Here is a 14,947-nt window from a genome sequence, read left to right as displayed (position 1 = left end):
TTCTAACAAGCTCCCAGATGCTGCTCCTGGTCCAGAGGCCACACTTTGGACAGCCGCTGGGCCAAGGGCATCAATCTATACCAGACGCCTCCCCAAATTCTTTGACAAGCCTCATCAAAAGTTAATGATTACATTGAGTCCTAAATAATGATTTTCTTGAAATTTATTTTAGGGATAAATGTGCACCAACTTGTAAAAACCAGAAGCTTGTCAACATTTTTATAAAATATTGAAAGCTGCTCTTCCCTCTTGCCTTTTGGCCATTTCTCTGACATCAACCCAGCCCCAGCCAAGTGGAGCAGAGGTGAAAATTAAAGCAGTCAAGTTTGCTTTGTAGAGTAGCTCTGGCAAACATAGAGATGAAAACGTGAAAAAAAACCTGAAATTAATGGCTAAAATCGGTTTGTGGATGATCTGTGAATTTTATCTCTGCTCTCCCTGTCCCAGATAAAAAACGGCAACCTCACCAGTCCACTCTCGCACCAAAGCAAGGGGGCTGACAGGGAAAGCCCGTCTGTCGCTGGCTGCTTGCCTGCCTCACCGCAATCGAACGCACCCTGGTGTGTCCAGGTAGGTCTAAGGTAGATCACCCTGGTGACAAATGGTCTGTCCATGACAAAATGGACTACGGTATTCCCATTTCCAGGGGCTTCTGCACTGAAAGCCCAGAGTTGAAACTTACATTTTCTAATGTTCCCAAGTCTGGTTTGTGCCATGTTTCAATTTTAATGAAGAAATCATCTTTCATATATTCATTCTGTAGAAAACACAACAGCAAAATAACAGTGATCTTTCACCGGTTCTTTGGGGCTTTTGTCTGCGGGAGCCTTCCCCAGCGTAAGCATCTGCGCTTTGACTCTCTAAGACTGATCCTCAAGTGACAAAGAATCACTAGCTACCTATTTTTTATAGACTCACCAGGCAAACCAAACGCTGCATGCTTTTAAATAATTTAAACAACTCTACTTGTCATGCAGCATACAGGGCTAATATTAAAGAAGCTGAGAGGTTTGGTGAGCAAATACGGCATTCAAAGGAAGTAGCAGAAGCAAAATAAAGTCAACGGGGAGAGTTTGAGACAAGGCTGGAAAAAAACCCCATTAACTGGGAACATGCGGGAGAGTGTGGGCTGGTGGAAAGAGCACAGAGGAGCCATGCAGCGTTGGACAGTTTTAATTTAAAAAGTAAGCAATGACTGAAAATAAACTATGTAAAGCAAAATTTAAAGATGCAGAGTATGTGACACGAAAATAGTTTTACTCACCGTTACAACTGAGTCATAATGGGCAGGTAGGCAATAAAAGGGGAAAAATTTGAGAATATTAATCAAAGTCAAAACAATGTGTCATATTACTTAATATCACGCAGATTAAACTACCTGAAAACACAGAACAATTAGTAGTTCATGTCTGCAAAGTTTCTACACGAGTGACACTACAGGATACCTTAGGTTATGAAATTAATAATATAATTTTAAAACAATGGTAAAAGGAATAAGGTCACAAAAGCAATACATCACTTTAAGGCTAATTTAGCAAACAACAGGAAACTGTTTCAGAAGTCTGCCATATTCCTCCCCTATTATGTGGCAAAATGAGTACAATAGTATTGAAACTACACAGAAAGACATTTTTGAGTGCGGATGACCTTTAAGGTCTCACCCCTGGAGCCAGTGCCATCAGCAAGGACCTCCAGGAGGCTGTCAGCAGGGAATGAATCAATGCCCCTCACAAAGGTCTCAGGAGAGGAACCCAGTGCAATCTCTCCTCTGCCACAGCACCTGCCGTGACTCCCCAAGAACCCCATAGAGGGCTTTCTCAGGTGTCACCCTTCTCAAAGGCCTCGATACTGGGAGTCCCTCTCCCCCTCAGCAGTGGGGCGGAGGGGTAGAACGGCTGCCATGGACCAGGCTTACTTGTTCTACAGTAGGGGTATGCGTTCCAGGCTTTCTCGTGAAATACCAAGGAGCCCTCTGGAGCAATCATCCTCACGAATGCAGGAACTTTGCTGTGAGGAGAGAAATAGTGAATGTATTTTCAGTACTACCATTCCTTCTTTGTTGGCATCCACAGGGCTAGTTCAAGGAGTACCATCGTCAACAGTGATTACGTTCTGAGTTTCATAATCCATGTTCCAAGACTGTTATCAACAGTTTTATTTTCAATCCCAAAGTAACTAAGTGGAAAATTAATGTAAAACCAACAAAATGATTAGGAACATTTAACTGTATGCAGGATCTAAGGGGGGAGAAAAGAAACAAGTTTGTGCTGGGCTTCTGCTCTACTCCCTGATATGAAATCCAAAAGTTAACTGAGGCTATTCAACCTGTATATAATACAGCACAGAAGTTCTCTTACGTGGTTTAGATAGACCACACTCACTGTGGAACACAGAACAGCCCCCAGAATATTGGAGTGTCTCTGAATAAAAGCTTTCAAGTACATTGTACAGAATAAACCTAAAGAAAAATGACAATGTAAAGGACCCATGTAGAAATGTGATAGTAAAACATATCGAGTACAGGGGTGCTTGGATGGCTTAGTCAGGTAGGTGTCCAACTTCAGTTCAGGTCATGATCTCACAGCTGGTGAGTCTGAGCCTCGCACTGGGCTTGCTGCTGTCAGTGCAGTCTGCTTTTGATCTCTGCCCCTCCCCTGCTCATACCCTCCCTCTCTCAAAAACAAAATGAAAAACATCTAAAGCATATCAAATATGAAATTTTATATGTCTGGAAGATGAATGTTATTTGCTGCCTCAAGTATAGCTGGAAGAAGGTTAAGTACATAATACAGGAGTTTGTGCCAATTCACAGGACAGTCAGCAAAGATCCCAACAGTAAGTGGGCAAAAGACACGCAGGGACACATTACAAATAAAAAACACAACTGGCTAACCAACAAATGGGAAAATCAGTCTTTCCAGTCCTCAAAGAAATGTACATGAAATGACCACTTTTTTATTTTTCATTTTATTTATTTTGAGAGATAGGGGGTGGGGGGAGCACAAGCAGGGGAGGGGCAGAAAGAGAGGGAGAGAGAGAATCCCAAGCAGGCTCTGCACTGTCAGCATAGAGCCTGATGCGGGGCTTGAACTCACAAACCATGAGATCATGACCTGAGCTGAAATCAAGATTCCAGACACTTAACCAAGACTGAGCCATCCAGACACCCTTGAAATGACCACTCTTAATGGCTCAAGCCTACTGTAAAGAAGGCAGTTTTATGGGCACAGGCTTTTTATCCAGATCGGATTCAAATCCCAACATCACCACTTAGTGTCCGTGGGACAATGGACACATTACTTGGCTCTCTGAACTTGCTCATGAGTTGAACAGAGTCCCTATTACCTAACTTTGCAGGGTTATTGGGAGGATTCAATCAGATAACACCTGTAATGTGTTCAGCACATTGCATAGTACAGTGAGAGCCCAATTAACAGGACGTACTGCTTTTTAATTATCAGTTGACCTGGAGCTGAGTACTTTCAACGTGCCTTTCTTCTCTTATATCCAATAGCGCTGTGAGGTACACGTTAATTTATTATTTCATATAACCAGCATTTAAGTGGCTAATTGCAGGTCAAAACTATATCCTCCAACTTGAAGTCCTATACACTCTCTTCTGTATCCAAGTTGCTTCTCTGAGAACTTTCAAACACAACTTGATTTCCTAAAGTAAGAGAAAGAACAAACTAGGGAAACTTGGGCCCCAGAGAGGACTTCTGTCTCCTAAGAATCAGCAGTTGACCAGAGGACCCCCCACACACACACCTGTTGAATTTGGGAAGCTAAGCAAGGTAAATGAAAGGAACCCCACCAGCCAGAGAGGCATGCAGTGACAGAAGAGGTGGACAGCCCTTCCACTGTCTCCTCAGTACATAAGAATGTGCATATGACTTGGAGCTTCCCCTCCTGTGGTACATTAAACCACTGGAAAAGAAAGGCTGAAGCACCATTACATACAACATTAGAGCAAGATTCCAAAGGCATAAAGAGATTTACCTGTGCCTTTACATCCCGAAAAGATAGTAATAAAGAGGAACTAATTCTTTGAGCACTCATTCTTTCCAAATCTTGGGAAGACTCATGTAAAGGGGCATGACTTCATAAAAATAAAGCTAAGAAACCGAAAATACTTTCACCTTAAAAGTCAACAAGTCCATATTACTTCTTTCATTGCTGAAGAACTGGAACCAAAATCCCTTCAACTGTGGGAGAGGTCCATTCGGGGTATAATGTAACACATATGGGTGATTTTCTAAACACAGCTACCAGATTACCTATCCATCTGAGTATGACAAAAAGATCTATCACGGATTCATTTGGTCAACTTGCTCAGAAACATATTTTAACAATCCTATTTATCCCTATAGTGCCCAAAAGTCTAAAAACTTTAAACATTCATCCAAAGTTCTAAAACTTGCTGACCCAAACAGAAGAAAATCGGTAGTCACTAAAGGCCAGCAAGAACCAAATCTATAAGAAGGTTTTGACATTTCTTCATTTTCCTCCCGAATGCCTATTACCTTATTTCCAGGATACTTTTCCACGATACCAATTCTAACAACAGATTTTGTTCTGACTTGGTTAAGAATGACCAAACCTTTGAGCCAGTTGTTTCAAACTGGCTGGCTTTTTACATTTAACACTAACAAACATCTTTCCTCAGTGAATCGAAATTATGGACTAAACAGAGAAAACACATAAACAGGGTAAGTAAATTTCAATTCTGCTTTAAGGGAGAAAAATCTTCACTGGTGGCAACTTTGAAATTTTCCTAACAAGGTGGTTCAAGCATACCATTTATATGTAATTGGCTTTTCTACCTCACTTATCAACCTACCTAGCAAGTAATTTGTTTTGGAAGCTCAGGGTCTCACAAAAGGGACATATATTTACTGAATTACCAAGATGCAGGTAGGCCTTAAACAAATTAACAAGGACATTCCTCCTCTTGTTTTCCCAACTATCATGAAATGTTCTCTTGTGATAAACCAACATTCATGACAGTGCTTAACTCAAGATAGACACCTCTAGATTCAGCTGTTTAAGAGTCAGGCATAGAGGTGCCTGGGTAGCTCAGTCAGTTGAGCATCTGACTTCGGCTCAGGTCATGATCTCAAGGCTCGTGGGTTTGAGCCCCACATCAGGCTTTGTGCTGACAGTGCAGAGCCTATTTCAAATTCTCTGTCTCCCTCTCTCTCTGCCCCTCCTGCACGTGCACACACACGTTCTCTCTCTAAAATAAACATTAAAAAAAAAATTAAGGCAAAAAATAACGTCCAAGAGCACAAAAGGTTGTCATACATAGCCCTTTCCCCACCCCAATTCTAAATGCACACGAAGGATATCTAACTTCAGGGAAAAATTCAACCAAAATGTGTCATCAATTGTGTTGACAACACTAAGAGACAATTGTGGAGACAACTGTGGAGACAATACTAAGATCTGACGTCACTATAACAATGGCTGCGAACCTATTAAGTGGTTAAGACAATTCTGTCATAGTGGTATGGGAAAACAAAGGGCTTATGTGGTTTAAAAGATATGTAATAAATGACCATAATGTATACTGAACTCCTGATCTAGGAGCATAGTTTTTTTAAAAAATCTTGTTCCTGAGATATGTAATACCTTGGCAAATCATTTCAAACTGCACTTTTCCCATCAAAGTTTTATACCTACTTATAAACAAAATGAGCAAAACTGTTCATTTATATTTTTCCATCCTACATCCTACTGTGGATAAACACCAAAATGTAGAAAAAACCTTATGAAAAAATCTGAAGACCATATTAATCTGTCACAAATAAAATAATCTTTCATTTTATAATCAACTGAAACATACCTTAAATACATTGGGCACCTCACTCATTCATTCACTCACTCAAGTATTTACTGTCCATTGTATCAGGGGCTATGTAAATAACAGTACACAAACAATTCCTACCCTGGGCTCACCTTCCAGGGAAAGCAGCAGGAAACAGAGCAGTATATAACCAAAGGCAGTGAAATACCTCTCCCGAAGTGCAGTAAAGGAACAGAGAACTGGACAAGTATGTACTGGGGTAAGGGTGCTCAAGGCCTCCCTGAGGAAGTGACACTACAACGGTGATCTGAGGGTGAGGAGGGCCAGCACATGAAGAGACAGGCCCCAGAGTCCCATCAAATAGCAAAAGCCGTGGCCTACTTGGGTCCCTCTGAGGCCTCTGGCATGGCTAGCCTATAGTATAGGAGGAGAGGGACGGACACAAAAGGATGATGGTGAGGTGAGCAGAGGGCAGACAGATCACACTGAGGCCCATTTTATAGACTAAAAGCATTGGGTTTTATTCTCTGTATGATGAGAAGCTACTGAAGGCTTAAAGAAGGAGAATGAGAAAACCAGATTTAAATTTTCAGAACTTAAAACTTTGTCACTTTAGTAGAGTCACGTTAGTACATGAAAATTAACTGGAGTGGGCAAGAGTGGCAAAAATTAACTCAAAACGGATTAAAGATCTACACATAAGAGCTAAAGCTATAAAATTCTTATTAGAAAACGTAGATGGGAAATCTTTGGGACCCTGGGTTGGATGATGGTTTCTTAAGTATGACACCAAATAACAACAAAAGAAAAAATAAGTAAACTGGGCCTTTTCAAAATTATCAATTTCTTATGCTTCAAAGGATACTATCAAGAAAGTGGGAAGAAAACTCACAGAATGGGGGAGAAAAAACTGCACATCATATACCTGATGGAGCTAGTTTCTATAATATATAAAGAAACTTACAACAAAATAGACAATTAGAAAACAGGTAAAATATTTTAACAGATATTTCTCCAAAGAAAATCTACAAATTACTAGTAAGCACAGAAAAGATGCTCAACATCCTTAATCAGCAGAGATATGCAAATCAAGACCTTGAAACACCACCTCACACCCATTAAGATGGCTATTACCAAGACAAAACCTGAAAATAACAAATATCATCAAAGATACAGAGACAAGGGAACCTTCACTCACTGTTGGTGGGAATGTAAAATGGTGCAGTGGCTTTGGAAACAGTCTGATAGTTTTTCAAAAAGTGAGGAGTGAACATATGACCCAACAATTTCAACTGTAGGAGAGTGCACGCATGCATGTATATACACACCCTAAAAACATATGGCTACACAGAAACTTGTACCCAAGTGTTCACAACAGCATTTTTTTTTTCAATGTTTATTTATTTTTGGGACAGAGAGAGACAGAGCATGAACGGGGGAGGGGCAGAGAGAGAGGGAGACACAGAACCGGAAACAGGCTCCAGGCTCTGAGCCATCAGCCCAGAGCCCGATGCGGGGCTCGAACTCACGGACCGCGAGATCGTGACCTGGCTGAAGTCGGACGCTTAACCGACTGCGCCACCCAGGCACCCCAGAACAGCATTTTTTATAAGAGCCAAAAGAATGGGTAGCAAGAGATCAGTCTGGAAGCAACTGGAAAAGTTCAAGAGTAAACAGACAATGATAACTTGCATTAACGTGGTGGGGATGGAGATGGAAAAAATGGGTAGATTTAATGGGGAAAATTTACAAAATGAGTTAAAATCCTGATTTGTGGGAAGGAGTAAAATCACCAGACACAAATTCGCTAACTTTCAGGAGGTAGAACAAGGCTTTAAAGTTTTGAAGAAATATAGGGGCACCTGGGTGGCTCAGTTGGTTGAGCAACCGACTTTGGTTCAGGTCATGATCTCACAGTTTGTGAGTTCGAGCCCCGCGTGTTGGGCTCTGTGCTGACAGCTCAGAGCCTGGAGCCTGCTTTGGATTCTGTGTCTCCCTCTCTCTGCCCCTCCCCCACTCATGCTCTGTCTGTGTCTCAGAAATAAATAAACATTAAAAAAAAATTTTTTTTAAATAATGAATAAAATAAAGTTTTGAAGAAATATCAAAAAGAGAGAGGGAAGGAAGTGTTTTTCACATAACAAAAGACAACAGCCATAAGAAACGTTAACATACAATGAGGAAATAATACACAACAGAAGTTATTCCTGATAATCTTCTGGAACAGGATCATTCTTGATTTAGAAGTGTGAAAACTGTGCAGGGGCGCCTGGGTGGCTCAGTCAGTTAAGCGTCCAATTTTAGCTCAAGTCATGATCTCACAGTTAGTTCACTGGTTCAAGCCCTGCACTGGCCTCTGTGCTGACAGCTCAGAGCCTGGAGCATGCTTCAGATTCTGTGTCTCCCTCTCTCTCTACACCTCCCCCAATCATGCGTGCACTCTCTCTCTCTCTCTCATTCTCAAAAGTAAACATTAAAAAAAAATTTTTTTAAGTGCAAGCTGTGCAAAATTTAAGACTCAGAACTATATACAAAGAAAAAATTTTGTGTTGCTGTCTAATTCTGGACTCAAGAATGAATTACTATATTTGCCTGATATTTATCAATCTCATACTTATTCAAAGATGCTCTCTGATGTGAATCATCTCATATAATCGATCTTTGTATTCTCAGGTGACTTTAAACTTCTCATTTTTAAACATGAACATAACTTTAGTTCCTGGCAAATGACTCTTTTGCCTACAAAAATGAGGTCTTTACTGGAACCACATGAAATTTTAAAATGATGTTCAATTAAACCTCTGCTGTTCCAATCTTTGGGGAATAAGATCATTCAGGAGTTGGCACAACTTTAAGAATTCTGCATCATCCAGGACTGACTGGAGATGGTGAAGACATAATGCTTACTATGAAGAATAAAAGAGTAAAGCTGATCTTCCCCAAGAAGGGAGAGAAAAAAACAAAAGGACTGGTCAGTGTGTTCCTTCCTACAAAGTCTCAGGAGAGCTGCAAGTTTTTCTCTGAAATAACCATCTCAAAAGTTGCAACACACTTCCTTGCCTTGCTTCAAAATTCTTTGCCCAATAAAGTCTTTTCTCCCTCCCCACCGTCCACTGTTAAGTGTATATTAAACATCATAAGGAAACATACTCAAAACTTTTATGGTAAATGGGGTACAAGACAAATACGTACACATGAAACACATGGTCGGGTGTCAAAATGAGTAGATGTGACAAAAAGTAATGGGAAGAATAAAAGTAGTCAAGGGATGTCTCTGCAAAGGACAGCGCTGACTATGTGTGGGAAACTGAGGTTATGGGCAAGCCCGTATCACAAGAAAAGAACCTAACCAGCTGAACATGGCACTTCTGAAGGACAATGAAGAGACGGGCTTACTTAGATCCAATAGTCTGCACTCTGGACAGTTGTAACGGTTGAGAGGCATGGAGAAGTACACCTTGTTAAGCTTAACTTTATTCTGAAAGAAGGCTTGAGACTTTAAAGAGGTACAAGAACACGGGATATGGTGAAACCCATCGTCTTGGAAGAATTTCTCAGTCAACTCCTTTGGTGTTCACTTCAGAAAATGGAAAATATTCTAACCGTCCCACAGAACTCAGCAGTAGAGCAAAGTGGTTAAAAGGGTAAGTTCTGGAATCACAATGCCTGCCTGGGTTCATGGCCTGTCTCTGCTACCAACAGTAGTGACGCAGGGGCCAGTTACTTACACTTTTCTGGACTTTCGTTTCCTCACTAGAAAAGGCTGCTACGGGGAATCAATGAAGTCCCACCTAGAATACTTACAGTGACCAGCGCACAGTAAGAATACAGTAAGTAAGAAGATCTAGTAAGAATACTAGATCTTCTGCTTACAATTACCATGGGCAACTATTTACTGTAAGTTTTCAAAGGACATGGAAAGAATCTCATTATCCTGTAAAAAGATTATTATTTGAGATTCAAGGAAAGAAAAGTCCCCTGCAATGGTCACTAAATTATGGGTTTTTTAATACCTTGCCAAGACTGTTTCTCAATCTTCTGGTTAAGATGAAGTGTACATATCTTACCAAGAAGTGTCTTGCTGAAATGGGAAAGCATACTGGCCAGGGAATCCAGAGACATTGATTCCACTGGGTAAAGCAAACCTCAAATTTCAAGTATCTCAAACGTAAAATAAGGTGTTGGCGGTCCTGGGCAACAAATTTCGCCAGCCAGGTTTGCAATTCTAGTGATGCTATAAAGTGAGAGTGCACATAGCACTAGAGATTACCCAATGGAGCAAATGCCAAAAAGGGGAACAGGGATTACTGGACACAACTTCCTCAGGGAAGGAACCCTAAAACTCTCTAGGAACTGTGGATAGGTCTTCAGCATGTTAAACCTGCAGGATGCCCGCACAGGATACACAAGTCTGACAGGCTATGCCGCCAGCCCTGTGTCGTGACTGCCTTCTTTCCTATGGCCCAGCGAAGGCCCTGGCACTTACTGCTAAATGATTCTTTGCCTTTCCATAAAATAATTATCCTGGGGCTACTGTGCCATCGGCATGACACTGACGACTCTGAGTGTGGACATCTGACTGCCTTGCCCTGGACCATTCTCTCCCCTGGACTACAGCAAAATCGGTTCTGGTTTTGTCTTTATTCCCAGACAGGTTTTCAGTGGTTCTTCACCACTGCCAGAGAGGCTATTACCTGCCACGCAGACCGAGACCCATTAGTGCCACCCTCTTTCCTTTTCCTTTCCTGTTTCAGGCCTCTCCATGCTGCTGTCCACAGCTGCTATGTTTGTGCGACAAAATCAGCCTTCTATGGGCATCAGATAGCCCTTACCATCCAATCAGACCCCCTTCCTCCCTTCTCACAGGACACCTGTGCTCTTGAGGTCCTGAGCACTTGTTGTCCAGGACTTGGGACTGCCTACTTGTGACCAAAAGACCATGGGATCAGAATCCAGAAAATCCAGGTCTCAGTCACCATTCTGCCATCTACTAGCTGTGTGACTTTGGGTAAACACGCACTTCAGTGTCCTCTGATGTACAACACGTATATCGCTTATTTTTCAGGACTGCCGTGAGAAGTAAATGAATACGTGACAGGGTAAAACCAAAGGGCACTGTGGAATGATTTTAGCTCTTTCTAGGAATGAAGAAGCCATAAGTTCACTGGGAGGCTGGCCTCCAGAGAGCCGGTTTTCCTTTATTTAATCTATTAAAAGCCTGAGAGAAGTTCTGAAAGTCACCCCCAAATAAGCTCTTCAGAATATTAACAACTCTTGCACTACCCGTATTTATATGGCCCTCTTCAACTCAAAAGATTTCCTATTTATGGCTGGAATGTCATCTGAATCAGATGTTTCAAAACAGTTATCATTTTTTCCCTAATTAAACAATATAGAAGAGCAAAACAAATTTTTTAAAATCACCCATAATCCCACCACCAAGAGAAAAACATTCTTAACATTTTAATGAATCTCTTTATAGGCTGTTTTCTGATTAGTTTTTTAAAAATATATGCACTGCATATTCATATTTACATACATATCTAGCAACTAATCTTTTCCATGTAATGATATATCAAACATTTCCCCAATTGCCCACTCTCAGTTTTCAAATGAAGGGTATTTTGAATCTGTTTCAAGACTATTCACATATAGATATCATACAGCAACAGAAAGTTTTATGTATCAAACATTCTGGTTAATTTTAGAATCCCCAGAGAGTTAAATGTTTACAATAAAAAAAAGTTTTACATGTTGGTAAAATTCAATTAATGAGGAAGTGTACAATACTCTAAAAATAAGACTATTCAATATTACAAATGTTATGTAGATCATAACATCTAGAATGCCACATTTTTCTCTCAACTGACACATTTTTTTAGGTATACTTAGGGCACTAATAAATTAACAGGAACCATGAATAAGGCAGTCTCTATGGACAACTGATTGATCAGAATTATTGCCATTGTTCAAACCTGCATCAGAAACAAAGAAATGTTGTGTTCTAGGAGAAAATAAATAAATAAATAAAATTTAAGATTCGATAAAGTCATAACCTTCTTTATATTCATGTGTCAGTATAAATCAAGCAGCAGTCTTAAAATGAAACAACAGGAAAAATACTGATCATCATAGCTCATCTACAACTTTGAGGAGCTCTACAAAAAACATGGGTGTTATTCATTCCAGTACGAAAAGAATAAAGGCAAGAAAAGATCAAAGATCTCTCCTACCTTTAATAAATTAGGGGGGAACTACTGAAAAAACGGACTCTTAAAAACCATTGATGATCTTTTGCCTTCCTTGGACAAACACTGGTATGCTTTTTCGGTTTTAAAATATTTATGCCAAAGATAGAGATCAGATGGCCAAACTTAGGAGAATGCAGAAAACAACTTCTATCAACCAAACAGATAAAAACAATGAACAAAAAAGATTTGAACAGTCAAGTCACATAAGAAATTCAAATGGTCCACTGATATAAACATTCAACTTCGCTAATAAAGAAATGCAAATTGAAAAAAAGAAACTATTTTTGTATATCTAACTGGCAAAAAACTAAACAGAGAAAATTATGGAAAATGAACACTATCAAATTCTTTGGGGGCAATCTGGCAGTAATATCAAAATTTTAAATGAACATGTCCTTGCAGCAATCCCACTTTTATACATTTCTCCTAGAGAAACAGTTACCGAAGGCATGAAGGCATGTACAACCACGTTCCCAGAAATCTTGTATGTAACGCACAGAAAGGAAAATACCTAAAGCACCTATATTGACTCATCATTTACAGAATGGGTAAGTCAACTGTGCTTTGTTCACCCTAGGAAATCTCACTCAGCCTTAAAAAAAATGCCACAGACATTAAGGACGTTCACGATGTGTCATTGCACAAAAGATAAAGGCAACTGCAGAAGTGTACATATAGTATGATCCCATTTGTCGTAGAAAACAAAAAATAACACAACAGAGCTCTCAGTATATTTGTTTTTAAAGGCTTATTTGCATATGTATAGAAAATGATTCGGAAGGAGAAACTGCTTCTAGTGTTTCTCCCTGGGGTTACGGATATGTGATGGCAAGAGGTGGGGACTAAGTTTTTATTTTATAACCTTCTCTGTTGTCTGAATTTTTTAATAAGCAGTCATTACTTTTATAATTTAAAAATAACCAATAAATGGGGAGGTTCTCTCAAAAAATTAAAATGCAACGCATTGTCAGAGTGAAATTTTAAGAAATACCTCAGCACACCTGCCAGGAAGTTAAGGGGTTACATGATCAACAATAAACTGGATAGTTAAGGCATCATTTTCAATAGAATGACTAAGCATCAAATGTGAACAATCAGCTTACCTTTTTAGGTGATAGATTTTGTGTGTATACTGTCCCTTTTCTCCATCTTTCTCGTAAGGTTCATTTTTTAAGACTTCGATTCCTTCTCCACCGCCAGTTTCATTCTTACTAGCTTCAGCAACAGAGTAAAGCTGTCCAACCTGATACTGGAATTTCAGAGCACAGAATTTCAGTAAGCTAGTAGTAACTGTGGAAACTTCCTATGCTAAAACAGTACCATATATGATACTGAAAAGCATATCCAAAGCACTCAGCGCATTTGTTCCATGTGACAGCAGGACTCAAATTAGAAATCAGTATGTTTAGGAAGACAAACACTAGATGATCATACAGCTTTAAGAAACTCTGTAATATTTTACAGGATTTCCATTATTTGAGAAAACTGCTAGTTACAAACACTCTGGGGCGCTTTAACATGTACCATTCACTTATCAAAAAAACACCTTGATGCTTGGCCCAACTTTTTGTGTAATATACATTTGTGTTTTCCAAAGCACTTTCACATCCATTTTATCTCATTTAATTTCACAAAATTCTGAAAATGACAGGAATATAATTGTTACTCTGCCAATTAAGAAAGCTGAGCAACCAAAATACTATTCTTAACGATAAAAAGAAGATACATGAAGGATAATAATAAACCCTGAAAACGCAGAGAACCATTACAGCCCAAATTCTGGTAGACCTCTGGGGTCTTTTTTTCCCATAACTTCTGCCTGACATGCCCAATTTGGCCCTTGTCCACCAAAACAGAAGCGATGGTGGGTACTCAGGATCAAAACTGTTTATTGTAAAGTTCTCCAGTAAACAGAAATACTTTTTAAGGATTACACATATACAAGAATTACTATAAAAGGCAAGGAACTGCTGACAGTAGTTTCTATTTCATTAAAAAAAATTTTAATGTTTATTTATTTTTGAGAGAAAGAGAAACAGAGTGAGAGCAGGGGAAGAACAGAGAGAGAGAGGGAGACACAGAATCCGAAGCAGCTCCAGGCTCTGAGCTATTAGCACAGAGCCCAACGCAGGTCTCGACCTCATGAGCTGTGAGATCATGACCTGAGCCGAAGTCAGACCCTTAACCAACTGAGCCACCCAGGTGCCCCTACTGCATTTTAAAGTGAACCAGAATTCTCAATGGCCTGAACCAATACCTGTGAGTGGGGAGTATTGTTCTGTGTCAATTTGGAGCTGCTAACAGTTCCAACAAATAATAAAAAACAAAGTTCTCATGTTCTAATTTGTTCTAGTGACTACACCATGGCGCTATCTCCAATCTCTTCAAATTTGGCTAAATTTCTTCCTCCTGGTGAGGAAGGCCTAAAGAAGCGTTTTTTCTTTTCTTTTTAAGCATGTTTTCAAAGCAAAGCTATCTCTAAAAATGAAATCATTCAAAATGAACATTTTATTTGAGACAAAAATAGGGGTAGTGGTAAGCTCAGTAAACACTCATTATGTAAAAAGCCCATGGGAGTTATGACACTGTCTTAAAGGTTAATTTAAATATACACTAACTCAATCACTCAATTTGGGTTTAGGAAGCTAGAACCAAACACGTTTCTTAAGAGCAACAAAAATAATTTCTGTAGGGGTTTTAGACTGCAGGAGGAGAGGTTTCTTCTCTGGTTTTTGTAATAACACCACCAGGGTTGGTCCAGTAAGCTACAATCCTTAATTAAGTCCTTCAAAACATACTTCTCAACACTGTCATATTTTTAAAGGAGGATTAAAATGTCTCTAAATCAGAAGATAAATTTAATCTCAGGCAGGAACAGAGTAACAAAACT

At 39.7% G+C, this 14,947-nt stretch overlaps 1 protein-coding gene across 3 annotated transcripts in view; it reads right to left on the bottom strand.

Annotated features, from left to right (window-relative positions):
- The window catches only part of PITPNB (phosphatidylinositol transfer protein beta), a 62,306-nt gene that overhangs the window by 41,170 nt on the left and 6,189 nt on the right, over window positions 1–14,947 (bottom strand). For all 3 annotated transcript variants that reach the window (XM_047088058.1, XM_047088057.1, XM_047088059.1), the window contains exons 3-6: window positions 13,161–13,306; window positions 1,916–2,007; window positions 1,265–1,272; window positions 683–757 (exon numbers count right to left, since the gene is read on the bottom strand). In XM_047088058.1, the coding sequence (XP_046944014.1) occupies window positions 683–757; window positions 1,265–1,272; window positions 1,916–2,007; window positions 13,161–13,306 (321 nt within the window). The remainder of the gene's footprint in view (window positions 1–682; window positions 758–1,264; window positions 1,273–1,915; window positions 2,008–13,160; window positions 13,307–14,947) is intronic.

The sequence above is a fragment of the Lynx rufus genome, unplaced genomic scaffold (genome assembly GCF_022079265.1).
Source record: "Lynx rufus isolate CCGP_SWC_20201006 ecotype Redwood Valley unplaced genomic scaffold, mLynRuf1.p SCAF_24, whole genome shotgun sequence".
Taxonomy (NCBI): domain Eukaryota; kingdom Metazoa; phylum Chordata; class Mammalia; order Carnivora; family Felidae; genus Lynx; species Lynx rufus.
The sequence above is the reverse complement of the archived record's forward strand: the minus strand, read 5'-3'. Positions and strand labels throughout refer to the sequence as shown.